At 36.0% G+C, this 16775-nt stretch overlaps 1 protein-coding gene across 1 annotated transcript in view; it reads right to left on the bottom strand.

The window, feature by feature from the left end:
• Positions 1-7185: 7185 nt before the first annotated feature.
• Rasgrp1 (RAS guanyl releasing protein 1 (calcium and DAG-regulated)) overlaps positions 7186-16775 on the bottom strand; it is a gene marked incomplete at its 5' end in the record, with an annotated part of 67579 nt that continues 57989 nt past the window's right edge. The window contains 2 exon segments of the mRNA XM_013512606.1: positions 7186-9953; positions 11980-12365. Of these exon segments, the coding sequence (XP_013368060.1) occupies positions 9819-9953; positions 11980-12365 (521 nt within the window).

Below are 16775 nucleotides of genomic sequence, written 5' to 3' on the forward strand. Positions count from 1 at the left end.
GGAGGAGGGGGAGGGGCAGGTGGTTCTTTCTTCAAGGGTAGAGGAGGTTTCCAAGGCAGGGGAGACTATGGTGGGAGGGGAGATTATGGTGGCAGAGGGGGCTACGGTGGAAGAGGAGGGGGCTATGGAGGAAGAGGCTATGGAGATCCATATGGAGGAGGAGGAGGAGGAGGTGGTGGTGGGTATAGACGATATTAAAATGCAAAAATTATATAGTAGTACTTACTTCTTGTTAGACACATTAGGCATCGTGTTCTAAATAACATACTTGAATATCATCTTTGAGGTAAATACCATGTTAAATTCCCTGATGATATCATTCTTAAATTAATAGGTTGTTTTATACTAACCAGTTGATCTCTCAAAGGGATGACTTTTTCCATATTCTGTGTACTCTTGAGCATGTTGTCTTTTTAGAAAAACAAAAAGATGAACAAAAAATATTTTTAAAAATGTAAATATTTATTACCATCAAACTTGGAAAATGGAAAGTATTTTATTGTCATGATTGAATTTAGACTGTTACCTGTATTTTGTTCAGGGTTGAAACACATAAATGACCCTACCTGTGGTAGAAAGGAATATAGACTCTTGCCTCATCTGTATTCCCATGGATGTTTTAATATTTGTTAATTCTATTTTATAAAATAGGGGAAAAGACTGATAGTTGTGTTCAATAGGTAGTTGTGATTTATTTTTTTATAGGGTGAAATTCCTCTGGTCAGGTTTGTGTTAAAGTTCATTAGCTGAAGCTAAGCTCTTCTTTTTGCTATGCATATTTGATTTATTTTCCAGTTGGATTTGAAACTCATGATTTTGACTGAAAAGTTAAATTGAAAATTGAGGTCAGAATTAAAGAGATGAAAATGTATGTATCAGTTTTACATGATTGTGTTAAAAAAGTTTCTATAAACTGGTCTCTTCATCATTTGTGCCCTCATTTTAGACAACCAAATATTAAAAGGCAGGCTGAGCTGTATCACACAGAGTTAAGGTAGTGATTTCCAGCTTCAGTAGATTATGGGTAAAGCAAAGGCATCCATTCGTAAATCTGATTCACAGCTAAATTTTGGAAACACAGAGTTGGGGAATGGCTATATGTGGTTTTGGGATCGAGAGTTGTAAATTTGAATTATAGAGCTAAGCCAGGGATGCTATGTTGAAATGACCTTAGCTATCAAAGATTGACTCACCTTCATTTGTCAAATAAGGAATATGACACTCACCCTCTGCTCATTTTGTTTCATAAAGACCTAAGTATAAATGCAGTTTGTTGAAAATTTATAGTGGGCCTATTGTGAAATGGTTTAAGAGTGAAGAATGGTATTTCTCTTAGCGTGGAGTCAAAAAGGGCTGGTCACTCATATTTTTTTAAAAAAATTTTTATGTCATGGAAAAAAGTAGAACAAAATTTCATAACAATAATAGGAGAATAACAATAATTAATACATTGTGTATTTAAAGGAGTTACTCAGAGTACAAGATATGGGCATAAAAATTCTCCAGTCAATATTAGCACGAACCTTCCTTTTCAATGAGCTAAGAGACACTAGTAGTATAACTAACTTGCATTTTTTTCCTTTTCCCTTTGCTCTTTCCTTCTTTTCCTTTGCTACTTCCTTCTTCCGTTTGAACAATTTCTTCCCATTTCACAATATCTATTATACAAGTTAGACCTTATTTACTCTCTCCATTTCTCACACCAGGGAGGCAATATGTTTACACATGTGAGTCTGATTTGTTTCACTTATGAATATGGTCTGAAGTTGCATTCATTTACCTATAAAACTCTCAAGTTTATCCTTCTTTATGGCTGAGTAGTATTCTATTACATAAAAAGAACATATCTTTTTTATCCATTCCTTGGTTGGTGAGCATTTGGGTTGTTTCCAAGATATAGCTATTACAAATTGTGCTGTTATAAACATGGGTGCACATATATCACTGTAGTATGAAGTTTTTAATTCTTCCAGGAAGATAACCAAAAGGGGAATAGCTGGGTCAAATGGGACCTCTAATCCTAGCTTTTTGAGGAATCTCCATACTGATTTCCACAGTGCTTGCACCAGTCTTCACTCCTACCAACAGTGGAGAAGGGTTCCTTTTTGCCCAAGCCCCTCCAGCATTTGTTGTTGGTTGATTTCTTGATGATAGCCAGTCTTTCAGTAGTGAGAGGGAATCTCAGTGTTCTTTTAATTTGCATCTCTTCAATGACCAATGATGTTGAACATTTTTTCATATATTTATTTGCCATTTGTATTTCTTCATCTGAGAAGTACATATTCATCTCAGATGCCCTTTTTTGGATTGGGTCTTTGAATTTTGGGGGTCTGATTTTTTTCTTTTCTTAATTTGTTTTAGATATAAGTCCTTTGAGAGACACTTGGCTAAAATTTTTTCCCACTTGGTTGTCTTTTCACTGTGTTGGTCATTTCTTTTGTTGTGTAAAAGCTTTTTAATAAGATGAGATCCCACTTGTTGATTCTTTGGAGTATTTCCTGTGCACTCTGGGTTTTGTTCATGAACTCTCTGCCTACACCTGTGTCTTAAGATTTCTGCCTACTTTCTCTTCAGGTAGATTCAGTGTTTCTGTTTTAATATTTAGATCTTAAATCCATTGTGAATTTAGTTTAGTGCATAGTGATAGATATAGTTCTAGTTTTGGTCTTTGGCATGTAGAAAGCCAGTTTTTCCAGCACCATTTATTAAAGAGGCTATCTTCAGTGAACATGTTTGGCTCCTTTGTCGTAGATAAGGTGGCTGAATGTGTTTGTAGTTGTGTCTTCATCTTCTAATCCGTTCCACTGATCCTCAGGTTGGGTTTGTTTTTTTTTTTTATTTTAAAGAGAAAAAAACAAAAACAAAACAACACAAAAACTATAAAAATGATGCAGAATTTCAAAACAAAACGATAGGATATCAGCAATGGTTGTTGTGTTACTGTCATCTTCAAAGTAGTTGCTCAGATTACCATATATAGGTATGCAAGATTGATCAAACAATTAAATGTTAACTATTCCTTTCAATAAACCAATAGAAATTAGTAGTATAATTATCTTAGCTATATATACATATATATTTCCTTTCTTTTTTTCCCCGTCATCCCAGTTCTTTCCTAATAAGCTGTTTCTTTCCTTTTCACAGTATCTGTTGTACCTTTCAGTTTTATTTACTCTTTCAGGTTCTTACACTAGGGAGACAATACAGTGTTTATATATGCAAGTCTGATTTATTTTGCTTATTTCTGGGTATTTTCCCAGAAGAAATAAAAACATCATACCACAGCAATATACGTGCACCCATGTTCATTCCACACAATTTGTCATAGCAAAATTTTGGAAACAACCCAAATGCCCATCAACTGAGGAGTGGATAAAAAAAATTCGGTATTTTTCTATAATGGAATATTACTCAGCTATAAAGAAAGATAAACTCGAGGCTTTTGTAGGTAAATGGATGTAACTGGAGACCATATTCAGGTCTGCTTTTTTTTGCCAGTACCTTGCTAATTTTATCACAGTAGCTTTGTAGTACAATTTCAAGTTGGGGATTGTGATGCCCTCTGCCTTGCCTTTGTTGCCTAGAATTACTTTTGCTATTCTAGGTCTCTTCTTTCCAAATAATGGAAAGAGACCTATTCTAGGTCTCTTCTTTCCAGGTTTCCAAATAATTTTAGAAATGTTTTCCTTAGTTCAGTGAGGTGTGCTGATGGTATTTTGATTGGGATTGCATTAAATCTGAATAACAATTTTGGGAGTATGGCCATTTTCACTGTGTTCATTCTTCCTATCCAGGGGCGAGGGATATCTTTCCATTTTCTGTTAATTTTTAATTTTTTTTGTTTTGTTTTGTTTTGTTTTGTTTCGGTACCGGGAATCAAACTCGCTTGCCAGGCAAGCGCTGTGCCACTGAGCTAAATCCCCAGCCCCACTTTCCATTTTCTGATACCCTCTCTAATTTCTTTTTTTCAGAGTACTATAATTTTCAATGTATAGATCTTTTACTTCCTTTGTTAGATTTATTCCTGAGTATTTCAATTTTTTTTTTGGATGCTATTGTGAGAGTGTGGTTTTCCTAATTTCTCCCAGTGAATTTTGTTTTCATACATAAATGCTGTTGATTTTTGAGTGTTGACTTTGTATCCAGCTACACAACTGAATTTGGTTATTAAATCTACAAGTCTTTTGGTGAAGTTTTTGGGCTCTTCTATGTAGAGCATCATGTTATCTGTGAATAATGATAATTTCACTTCTGCCTTTCCTACCTTATTCCTTTTAGTTCTCTCTCTTGTCTAATTGCTGTGGCTAATGTTTCCAGATCTCTATTGAATAGGAGTGGTGATAGTGGACATCCTTGTCTTATTCCTTATTTTAGAGTAAAAGCTTTCAGTTTTTGTCCATTTAGTATGTTGGCTGTTGGTTTGTCAGAGATGGCTTTTGTCAGTTTGAGGTAAAGACTATTTATTCTGATTTTCTGTAGGGTTTTATCATGAATGGGTGTTGGACTTTGTCAAAAGCTTTTTCTGCATCTATTGAGATTATATGATTTTTGTCTTTGGCTCTTTTGATATGATATATTACATTTATTGATTTGCCTGTGTTGAACCATCCCCTGTGATGGGGAAATTTGAGAAATATGGTAGATAAAACAGAGATAGCTGAAGAGAAATAAAGTAAACACAAGGCTAGAGGACAAAGGGTGACCACACAAGCCTTCGGAAACTAGAGAAGAGGGCAGAAGAGAAAGAATGAAGGATTATTGACATTAACCCGAAAGATTAGAGAGACTATTCACTCATGAAAATATGATTAACTCTAGAGAAATAAGTGAGGAAAGGGACAAAGAAGATAAATAGGTTAGAACAAAAATACAAGTAAAAAACCTAAAAAAAAAAGGAAAACAAAATAAACCAACAAAGAAAAAAGAAAAGTAAAATAAAATACAATAAAAAACAAAATTTCTCTGGTATCCACTGAGGGACCAAATTATTTGTTGAAGGGTGGTGGGATGTTGTGATATGTTCTGACCCTCTGCTCTTGCAGGTGCCGTCCAAGGCTGCTCAGTCCCAATTCTTATTGCTCTTCTGAGGCGTGAGTGCTAACCTCCTCATTGCTTTTCGAGGTCCACCGCCACTGCCACCCACCTCTGCTGTAGCCTGTAACCTCTTGTTGTCCAGCAAGGTGGTGTGGGGTAATGTGGGGTGACTTTTTGCTCCTGTCTCTGGTGTGAGGACAGCCCTGGGCTGCTCAGTCCCACAGTGCAAAGCTGTTTAATCCATCTCTCTGGTCACAGGTCATGCGGGAGGGGTTAGCTGTTGCATTTGCTACACACCTCTGTAGTCTTTCATCTTATCCCTAGAGTTTCCAGTTAGTGCTCTGGTACACAAAAGAAAAGGGAAGAAAAGAAAAAAAAAAAAGAAAAAGGAGGAAAGAGTAAAAAAAAAAAAGAAAGGTGGCTGATCGTCAGGGAGGGAGCAGTTTTCTCATTCCTCTATGTGCTGGTGGAATTTACTGCTGGGCTGTAGCATCCTGTTTGGAGGAAGGCAAAAGAGGCAGGGGACTTTATTATATATAAAGTTTATCCTGTATGGATACATTTAGCCACACTGTTTTAGTATATGCTTTTTTTTTTTTTTTTTTTTTTCCTTCTTTTAAGCTTCCTAGTATAGTGGGCAGTTGCCTACGATCTGGTGGCCTACCAGTAGTTTAGTTTTAAATCCTTTATCTATGTTCTGCTTGATCTATGAGTCTCTTATTTCAGATTGATTTTGGTTTCAGTATGTGTGTCCCTCTCCTTCCAGTTACCTGTTTTGAGTTGAATTTCTCTGAGTAGCTCTGAATGAGACTCCTCTGTTTAGCTATGTTGTCTTTTAACTCCCTTTGTAAAATTTGTATCTTATTGTGGGCACTGAGTCATACCTGTCTGTGACTTTTTGCAATCCAGCAAACTCGCCAGATAAACTGACTTGGTACCAGTGGAAAGACAGCAGTTGGTGTTTAGCAGGCTGGTTAATTTTTTTAACACTAAAAGTTATAATAAATATGTCTATGAATTTTTGTAAGATTTCTTCATACCTCATAGTAGTTTAAATTGCACACTTCTAGATTGATGCTAGAGTTGGAACCATTCTTATTTACACATTCCTGTGCACCTCTCTTGAATAAAACACTCAGCCATCTAGACATTAATATCTCACTCTCTTGTAAGGCGGGGTTTTAAATTTTTTATCAGTAAAAATTTCTGCAGAAAGTTTGCTGAGCAACATCTAGAAGGGCATCAAGGTGTTAGGGGGTTAATGTGAAAGCTCATAATGTGCAAGTCTTTTATAAATGGAATGGAATTGAAATGTAGAATATGATGAGTGGCATTTCAATGCTTCCTATAACCTGATCTTTTTTTTACCTGGTTCTCAATTTCATTTTTTTCCATCTTTCTATTTCCTTCCCTTTGTTTGTCCAGCCTGTGGCACCTAATACAGTAGCACCTATGGACATGATCTCACTAGGAGTTTCTGGACTGAAGTAGTAACTGACCCTTCTGTCAGGCCATGCAAAGCATCTAAGTTCTGTCCATACATAAATGCCTCATAGTTCCTCATAAGCGCTAATCAAAAAGGAAACAGGCATTTCTTTGAATGTTTCCTTGTATTTTATAGATTTTCAGAAACTTGCCTCATTAAAGACAAAAGAGTTTAAACAATATTTTATTTATGTGTAAATGTGACAAAAGATACAGTAACCTAGAAAGTATTTGTGGCCAGAAAATGTTCTGAGCAATGATACTGTCTATACCTTGAAAGGAGCGCAAGGTAGAGAGAATTTGGGATGAGCAGTGGGGTGGAGATGAGTAAGTAATTTAATTTTTCTTTCAGGGTCAGATTGTCTGTGCAGTTTCCCTCTTTTGTATGCAATACTATGAATTGTCAAAATGATAAATGCACTCCCATCAAGTATACCAGAATGCATTCACAGTGGAATCTGAGTGGTTCAACACCCCTTCCCCATGAGTTTGGCTAATAGAAAAATTGGCTGGGGAACAAGAGAAAATCACTCAAAATTATGACCACACATGTGTTTCTATAGGGGGTCTGTATGCTAGACTTAATCATCTTCTACCAATTTTTTCTTCCTTAGTTGGGAGTTAGCTTAGGTGGAATTGAAATTAAAGACAGAAGCCACAGAGAAATGACAAGTCAATTTTTTCTTTAATATATTTTTAGACTTAATGGGGGGGGGTCACTATGAATCATTATAGGATGGGAAAAGAGTGGGTATTTCTGTATTGTTACTTTGTGCTACAAAAGATATCAAAACATCAAACTGAATAATCTAGTTGCTTTGCTTTTGCTTCCAGGACAAAACTATAATAGAGGAGTAGTCCATACATAAATAGTAAAACTTCAAGTGAGGTTTATACATATCCATGCAGATGAAGAAGAAACACAAGACGTGTGTTGTGGGATCCTAATGTCTTTATCATATAAATATTACACGAAGAAAACTTACATTATCAAAAAATTTACAATCTGTACATTTTTTCTTGCAGTCCTTTTACATTATTTACCTTAAGACAGATTCACAAATGGTCAGTGAAAAAGGTGAGTTAATTAACAAAGAAAATGAGAAGTGACATTGTTAATAATACAAGATTTATCTTTGTCTTGGCAGATAGATATTTGCCCGAAATTGTTTCAAGTCAATATGAAAAACACTAATTTGCATACTAAGCTTGGTAAGCCAAAAACTTGTTTCAGGAATATTCTGTAGATTCCACTAGCTCCTGTAGCACAACATAAATAACATTAAGATAACATTATACTTTTGCCCTTGCTGGATTTTAAAATCTGTGATGAAACTTTGGCCTTGTATTCATTTCAGTGATAACATTTTTCAGTGCCCAAGAGTATCTAGCCATGACAATTTAGTTAAGGGAACTGTGACCTTTTGAAATCCTACATATTACAGGTTATTTACATAAAAACTACCTTGAGGTCTTTATTTTGGATAGAGAGTATGAGCAAATTTATTGGTTATATTTTTAAAATTGAGGTATATTCTTTACTGTGTCAGAGGCAAATAATAATGAAAAATTTGAATTGTAACATTTTCATAAGCTCATACTTACTCCATATAAATCAAGTAATAGTGCTAGTAAAATATATATTCCAGGTGGTGGGCCTAAGCAGCCCTGCTTTGAGGATTTCCGAGTTTGGATTTACAAAAAGAATAAATTTATGTGTGAAGCAAGTTTTAAAAATTTAATAAACCATTCCTAAGTTCTGTGTCACTAAAACTTAGTACGAAGAAGTATGCAAGTGGAAGTGATCTTTCATGAAAAAACTTAATCTGAATTCCGCAAACAGGCAACACTATTATATTTTGTATTCTTATGAGGACTTGGTGCTTTGGCTTTAGATTTAAAACGTTCAATTAAGATTATATTCCTGGCAGCTGGCCACCTTGTATATGAATTATAAATCAGCCTTGTGCTGGGTTTTCCAAGTATGGAAGCTAAATTCCCCCAAAAGAAAATGATTGTCAGTTTGTGAATAATTGCCTAGCCCTTGACTGAGTTCATTCATTAACCTTCATAGTAGAATACACACTGGGCTGGTTACTTACGATTCTGCTAAACAATAAAATTTATTTTATTGAGACAAGTCTAAAGCACATGCATGCCTGATACTGTATATACATATTATATACATATGTACATGCTGTCAGCTATTATTTACATTGCTGATCCAATTAGCTTATTTCTCTAAGTAGTATCAATAGTGAAGACAGTTTAAGCACAAATCAGTTCAAAAGAGAATTTTAAAAAGTGTACTTAAAAAAGTTGAAACATGAAGAGTTAAATACTCTTCACAGACTTGCTTTAAAAAACCATAAATTCCTAATTCTATTCACTGTAGAATGTGAGGACAAACATGTCTACATTATGCTCATTTTTAGCTAACTAGCAAGTCATGTATGAGATGGTAAGAGCTATGTTTCCAGGTACCGAGTTTATTTTATGATAACTTTAAGACTAGAACTAATCTGTGTCTGGATAATAACATATTTCATAAACCACTAAAAAGCCAGGGCTGCATCTCTAGAAGTTCATTTCTAAGTAGACAGGATTGTGTGTGTGGCATAGTGTCGAGGGAGGAGAAAGAGGCGAATGATTAGATTTGAGGTAGTGAAGTAGGAGTCAGATACAAAAACAATGCTGGGACTTACAAGTCAATCTACTATTGTTTTTTGTTTTTGTTTTTGTTTTTGTTTTTCTCCAGGACCAGGAATCAAACTCACGACCTTGCACTTGCCAGGCAGGTGCTGTGCGGCTGAGCTAAATCCCCAGCCCCCCATCTACTTTTGGAATATGGGTATTTTTTCATTATCAGTAAAACTTTGTGGAACAAAGGAAATCCCTCAGTTGGTAGAAAACCCAGAGAAAAAGCCAATTCATTTTCCAGAAATTTTAGTTTTAAGAATCAGTCAAAAGGCCATAGAGGACACTACCTTGTTAGGAAACTATAGTCATGTTTTAGGACACTTTTGCTATTCTAGAAAGAAAAATAAACTAGTATGGAACATGAAAAGTTTTGCATCCTTCAGCTTTCCTCTAGTGTGAGTCAGCTGACTGAAAGAGAAAACAATACTGTACATTAGGAGACTTTTAGTTTTAAAAAACAAAACAGGAAGTGGCTTTTCTCTTTTAAAGTTCTCCATTTAGATAGTCCATCTAAAGTTGCCCCGGCCTTTGTGTTCATCAGCTGAGGAAATGAGAGCTCTGGTGTACTCATCCACAGGTTATGCTCCTTGAGTTTCTAGCTAAGAACAGTCACTTTGTTCCATCTGTGCTAAGACGTGATTGCTTTTTTCAAGCTGAAGGGATTCTATTTTCTTCTGTGCGAATTTTAATTGGATCTTTAGGGCATCATTGTCTGCTTTCAGGGTATTTATTTCCTAAAGGGAAAGGGAATATATACATTAACAAAACAACAATGATTAGCAAATCAGTTACAATATTGAGAGTATTACAATTGATTGGCATTTCCTATTCACTGTGGTTGGGAATTTAAAACATTCAAAATAGTTATTTTGTACTGAATAGAAAATAACATGTTAAATATTAAATGAGCATGTGCACACAGCAGTTAAGTCTTCGTTGTGGTATCACAGATGTAAGTGGCTGCCAGGCAGAATAAACCATTCCTGGCCAGTGGGTAGAAGATGACAAAACCTTTGGATATTGTGTAGCAGATCTTAACTTGGTATAAACAGTCTGGTCAGGTCTGAGCCATGAAAGTAGTGCTTGAAAATTCTGCGATACGAGTTGCTATAGTTCATTTAACCTGTTTTTCCTACCATGTCACTGAAACTTAATGTACATTTTTGATATTTTTATCCTGTGCCCACAGACTGAGAGGTAGTGATCCAGTTTGCAGCAATTTAATTATACAGCCATCAGTTGATTTCAAGGCTAGTGTTCTTATATTATGCCACCCTAATTACACCAAAAATATATGGGCAACTTCTGGATAACTGGAGACACATTGGGGTTGTTCCTCAGCTTAAATTACTTACTGCTCGCTATTAGGTATCATGTAATATTGAGCACTTGTGTGCCTGCTGCTTTGTTACATGGTAATAAAATATCTTAGCCTTCACCTGTACCTTGAAAATAGGTGATGTTATAGAAGCAGAAAATGTTGCCATGTAATTTCAGACAGGATTTGAATCCAGGTATATATATCTGACCGAAGGGCCATTGTTTGCCTTTGTCCCAAGCTGACTCAGGTACACATACACCAAAGTAACATGTAATATATATTTATACTTCATATTTTTGTATTACATTGTTTTAAGTACTTGTTTGACTAATTTTTATGGATAGGACTACTGAATTATAGACAAGTCATAAAGATTTTACTTAACTGAAAAGTGGGACATATTGTTCCTCTAAAACATATATAGTGAATTTTAGTTTTTAGGTCTGTTTGACATTGATAAAAGTAAAAAGGCAACTAGGAAGAGGGTTTACTGGCCTGGTAAAAGTGGGTAGGAATAATTCTGGACTTAATTCATTTTAAATCTTTCTGTCATCCCCTCACAGCATTACTGCCAGCGGGACTTTTTTTCTTTTTCTTAAACATGTCAAATTTCAAAATTTGAACCCTTAGTGTGGAATCCTAGTACTGTATCTACAGAAGATCAATTAGGTTATAGACTGTAATAGCTGGCATAAGAACATCTGGGATTGGAAAATGCCTTCAACACTGAAATCCTTTCTCCTTTATCAAGTTCGTTTTTCAAAGTTTCTTTCATTTTTCTTAAAAGTTGTCTTTGCTAGTTTTTACCCTTAAAGACACAAAGCTTTATGTAGCCCACGTTTGATCATCCTCTGATTGACTTCTTTCCTAAAGCACATGATAGAAATATTTAGAGCAAGACTTGCTTCATACGTTCTTCAAGTTTCACACTGTATACAATCTAGCTTTTGTTTTCAAATATTTGTCTAACTCCATACATGGGAGTCTGACAGGGCTGTGGGGTGGGGGTTGTGCAATTTTGAGGAAGTGCAGGGAATCCTGAGGCCTCGTGGGCAATTCTGTCGTGTGGTAGGTAGAATCATATAAGGAATTGTAAGTAGGTGGATGCTGCGTTACAAGTTTTTACTGATAGGTCTCCAAACACACAGTGCAAACCTTGATGTTTTAGGAAACAGATAGGCAAGCATTCTCCTTTGTTAAAATGAATGTTAATGTTAAAACTAATATATCCTTGCTTTCTTGTCTCTAAAATGGCTAAAGTTGTCTGTAATTGATAACATTACTCCTCCCTCCCTCCCTCTTTCCTGTTTTTTTAATGTTCCTTTACCCAGCCAAAATCAACTTGATTTGAATCTTCTCAATCTTTAGCCCATGTATTCTCTGGTTAGCTGTACTTCTCTAAGACAGTCTAGAAAAAAGGGAAATTAAAAGAAAGGTACCTGTTCCAGCTCTTGATATGTTGGGAGTCTGAGATGACGGAGCTCTTCTTTTGATTTTATGAGGGACTCTTTATTCTCCCACTTGACAAATGCCCGCTTTCTGACCAAGACTGGACTGGGGCATGGAGATGTAGGACTGGGAAGTACATAAAGGGTGTCCTGGGCTGTCTTCCTTGGAGAGGACAGCACGAAGTGACCAGAAGGGGCCTCACTGCCAATCCAAGGTAGCAATTCAGTCTGGGTAGTCTTGTGGGCAACAGTCCTCTTAAGCCGAACAGAAATCTTCTGTGCGGATACTCCCATCAGCATGATGGTCCGATCCTTACTCTCCTCACTGTGTTCCACAGCCTCCCCGTTTAGGAATGTAAAAGACCCTTCCTCGGGTGCTGTAGGGAGACGCATGAAGTGTTACACTCTCAGAGAAGCAGACAGCCAATACTCTCACGTTAATTTAAAATGAGACCTTCCTTTCTATTACAGGAGCTCTGCATTTTCATATACCACTCATGTTCAGCCATCCAATGTTGAGACAGCAAAGGCTTAAATCCAGGACTTTTGTTGGCCAACCCACAGCGACTGGTACTAGATGTGTCCGCCCCGAGGAAAAGGCATCATTTAGTGTTTGCCCAGAGGTTGCCTAGAGGATTACTGTTTCTACAGGCAAGTTGTAATTCCTGCCTCAATGTTGAAGCTTTTCACCAATTAAGGAGAGCAGGATCAATATATAGAGGAAAGTGTTCCATAAATTACTGTCTGTGGACTTAGGTTTGGAAGCTCTTCCTCCTCAAGTCTGTCCTGATACAGGTACCCTCTAGCGGACAGCAGCAGCCCTGTGGGACCCATTTGTGTAACGGGTACAGCTTCCAACTTTGTGGAAGTCTATTCCAAAATGTATTGACCTCAAGTGACACTGATAGAGGAAAGGAAGGATGAGTTGGTCTGGTTTTGTTCCTTACACTAATACCCCTGCCCAGAGTCCAGCCTGGGAGAGTTAACCATAAGGAGTAACTTCCTGGAAAAGTAAAGAAAGAGCAGATGTATTGAGGTGGGTGGTAGGCTTTTAAGATTAACAACAGATCATCGAAGTTTTCTGTTTTCAAAAATTTAGCGTAATTCTGTTTTTGAAAAGTCACTAGAACCTATACATCATTAATACACAGATTATGGAGTGATTAATTCATTAAATGGGGGTGAAAAAAATAGCTTTCAGAGTTTAGAGATTGAAATGATTATGTAAGAGAAGTACTTTTTAAAAAAGCATGCATTTGTACTAAAATTTTTATATTTTCCTTCTACTAAGTTTTCTAGCATCTATAACTAGAATCCATAATTCTAATAATGCACTAGAAATCTTTTTTTTTTAATGGTAGCAAAGTTTTATTAAAGGTAAGAAAAGAAACAGGCTGTGCAGAGCAAGTTTGGGCCAAGTAAATGAAGGAAAAGAAGTACACCCGACAGTGTAAATACACTGCCCTGTACTACGAACCTTATAATTGATCCTCATTGCATTTTTTTTCCTCAAGCAGAACATGATTTTTAAATTAGCATTTAATATTTATCCACATAAAGCCCAAAATTATAATCTTATATTATTTAAGTACTAGAATGTTTAAACAAGTTATTCACTCTAAAATAATTACATTTTTTGGAGGAGTGTTATGGGTGGTTGCTTTTTGAATCTATTTTCTGCTTTTTAAAATTAACATATTAAGCACATATATTACTGGAATTTCATGTGACATTTCAATATATACATACAACATGCACTGACCTTGATGAACACAGATGCTCCCCCACTTCCCTTCCCACTGACACCCTTCGCACTTCCTAGTATTCACTGTCGTATTTTCAGGTTGATTTTTTAGGTTTCCACATCTGATAGGCAACATGTGATAGTTGTGTCTGGCTTATTCTATTTAACATGAGTCTTCAAGTTTCATCTATTCTTGCTGTGAAGAACAGGATTTCATTTTTCTTTATGGCTTAGTAATACTCCATTGTCTATATATGCCATATTTTCTTTATCCACTTATCCCCTGATGGGCACATAGGCTGATTCCGTATCTTAGCTATTTATGAATAGTGACACACTGAATATGGGTGTACAGGTATTTGTTGTTTGCAGGGGCTGTATATCCAAGAATAGGAAAATTAGATCATCTGAAAGTTTTATTTTTAGAGGAACTCCATACTATTTTCTGAAGTGGCCATACTAATTTACATGCTTGCCAATAGTTATGATTCCTTTTCCCCTGTATCCTCCTAGTTAGCAGTTATTTTTCTTTTATAGCACCCATTCTAATATTGCTTTCTAGTGTAGGTTTGCAATCCTCTGATGGCCAAGATATTAAGCATGTCTTCATATATTTAGTGACTAATCATTGTGAGAAGTGTTTTAGATCATTTGCCCATTTTTACATAGGGGTTTTTGCCAATTTCTTACACTGGCATCATACTGTTTGTTTTCTTTTTCCCTCCCTTTGTGGTTTCCATGGTTTGAACCCTAGACCTTTGCACTGAGCTACAGCCACAGCCTTTGTACAGTTTTTAAATTTCCAGACACAACCTAAGTTGCCTGGCCCAGGTGTGAATTTGCAATCCTCCTGCTCCACCTCCCAGAGTGTTGAGATTATAGGTGCATATGTCCCACCATCTCTGGTGCTTGTTTTTGTTAACTTTTTGAGTTTTCTATGTATTCTAGATGTTGATTCTGTCAGATAAACAGCTAGTAAACATTTTTTCCATTGTTATCTTTTCACTGTTCTTTTGCTGTGCAAAAGCTTTTTGTTTGATGTAAACCCATTTGTCGCGTTTTTCTTTTGTTATCTGTGCTTTTGAAGTGCAAAAAACTATTGCCTGTACCAATCTCTTGAAGTGTTTCTCCTATTTTTAATAGTTGTAGAGTTTTAGGCTTTAAATTAAGGTCTTTGTTTCATTTGGAGTTAATTTTTGTTCAGGGTGAGGAGTTGAGTTTCAGTCTTCCTCATGTAGATACTCAGTTTTCTCAGCACCATTTGCTGCAGAGGCTGTCTTTTTCCCAGTATATGTTTTTTAGAATCAGATACCTATAGCTGTCTGGGTTAATTTTGGATTTTTTAATTCTGTTTCATTGGTGTATGTGTCTTTTTATGCCAGTGCCATGCTGTTTTGGTGACCATGGCTTGGTTGCATATTAGAAATCGGGTATTGTGATTGCTCCAGCTCTGCTTTTTTTTTTACCTAAAACTGCTTTGGCTCTTGGAGGTGTCTTGTGAGTCCATATGAATTTTCACCTTTTCGTCCCCCTACTTTTGTGAAGAATGTCATTGGCACCTGATGGAGATTGCACGGAATCCTCAGATCACTGTGGTATTCCTGTGTGGCCCTTTCAACAGTTCTTTCAATCCATGTACATGAGGGATCTGCCTGTTCTTTAGTGTCTTTATCAGTGTTTTGTAATTTTCACTGAAGAGGTCTTTTGCTTTCTTAGTTTTGTTTATTCCTAGGTGTGGTATGTATGTGTATCTCTATTGTGAATAGGATTCTTACCATGATTTCTAACAATTTTATTTTTGGTGTACAGAAAACCCACTGATTTTGTATTCTTGCATTTTACTGAAGTAATTTATTAATTCAAGTAGTGATGGTTGAGTCTTTAGGTGTTTCTATGTGTAGAATCTTATCATCTGTAAGCAGAGATAATTTGATTTCTTCCTTTTATTTGAATGCCTTCTATTTCTAACTCTTGCCTCATTGTTCTGGTTAAAACTTGTAATACTGTATTGTACAAGAACAGTGAGATTGGATAACTTGTCTTCTTGATTTTAGAGAAAATGTCATTTTTTCCTCCTTCAGTATAAAGCTGGCTGGAGTTTGCCATATAAAGCTTTTATTATGTTGAGGTATGGTCCTCCTATACCTAATTTGTCCAGAACTTTTTTGTTTTTGGAGATATAAAAATTTACCAAATGATTTTTCTATATTGACTGAGATGATCACATGATTTTTATTCTTGTGTCTCAGAAATGAAACTAATTTGGTCATGGTGCATAATCTTTTTGATGCACCCTAGAGTTCAATTTGCTAACATTTTGTTGAGTTTGCATCTGTGTTCATCAAGGATACTGGTCTGTAGTTTTCTTTTTCTGTTTTATCTTTGTCAGATTTTGGTAACAAGTTAAAGGATGGCCTGATAAAATGAGTTTGGAAAGGTTCCCTCCCTGTCAATTCTAGGGAAAACTTTGAAAAGCATCTGTGTTAGTTCTCTTTCTTTAAAAAATTTGATAAAATTCACCAGTGAAACACCAGTCCACTAGCTGCAGATAATAAACATTTCATTTATGAGGGACTTTTTTTGAGTGCCATATTATTATTTCCAGTTTATTATTTCCATTTTATTTTTTTTATGTAGACACTCATTGCTATAAACTTCCCTGTTAGTGCTGCTTTTGCTGCATCCCACAGGCTTTGGTATGTTGTGTTTTCAGTCAAGAAGTTTTAAATTTGGGCTGGGGATATAGCTCAGCAGCATAAGCGCTTGCCTGGCAAGCTTGAGGTCATGAGTTCGATTCCTAGTACCAAAAAAAAAAAGTTTTAAATTCTGACTTCTTCAGTGATCCATGTTTAAAAGTGTGTTCTGACTCCAAGTATTTGAGTAATCTTTAAAGTTCCTCTTGTGAGTGATTTGTAGTTTCATCTCATTGTGACCAGAAAAGATAGAGGAAATGGCTCATTTTTAAATTTGTTTTTGGCCTAAAATTTGGTCTGTTTTACAGAAAGTTCCACATGCTGATGAAATGTTTATTATCTGCGGCTAG

This window comes from Chinchilla lanigera, unplaced genomic scaffold (assembly GCF_000276665.1).
Source record: "Chinchilla lanigera isolate Chin_1 unplaced genomic scaffold, ChiLan1.0 scaffold00015, whole genome shotgun sequence".
NCBI lineage: Eukaryota > Metazoa > Chordata > Mammalia > Rodentia > Chinchillidae > Chinchilla > Chinchilla lanigera.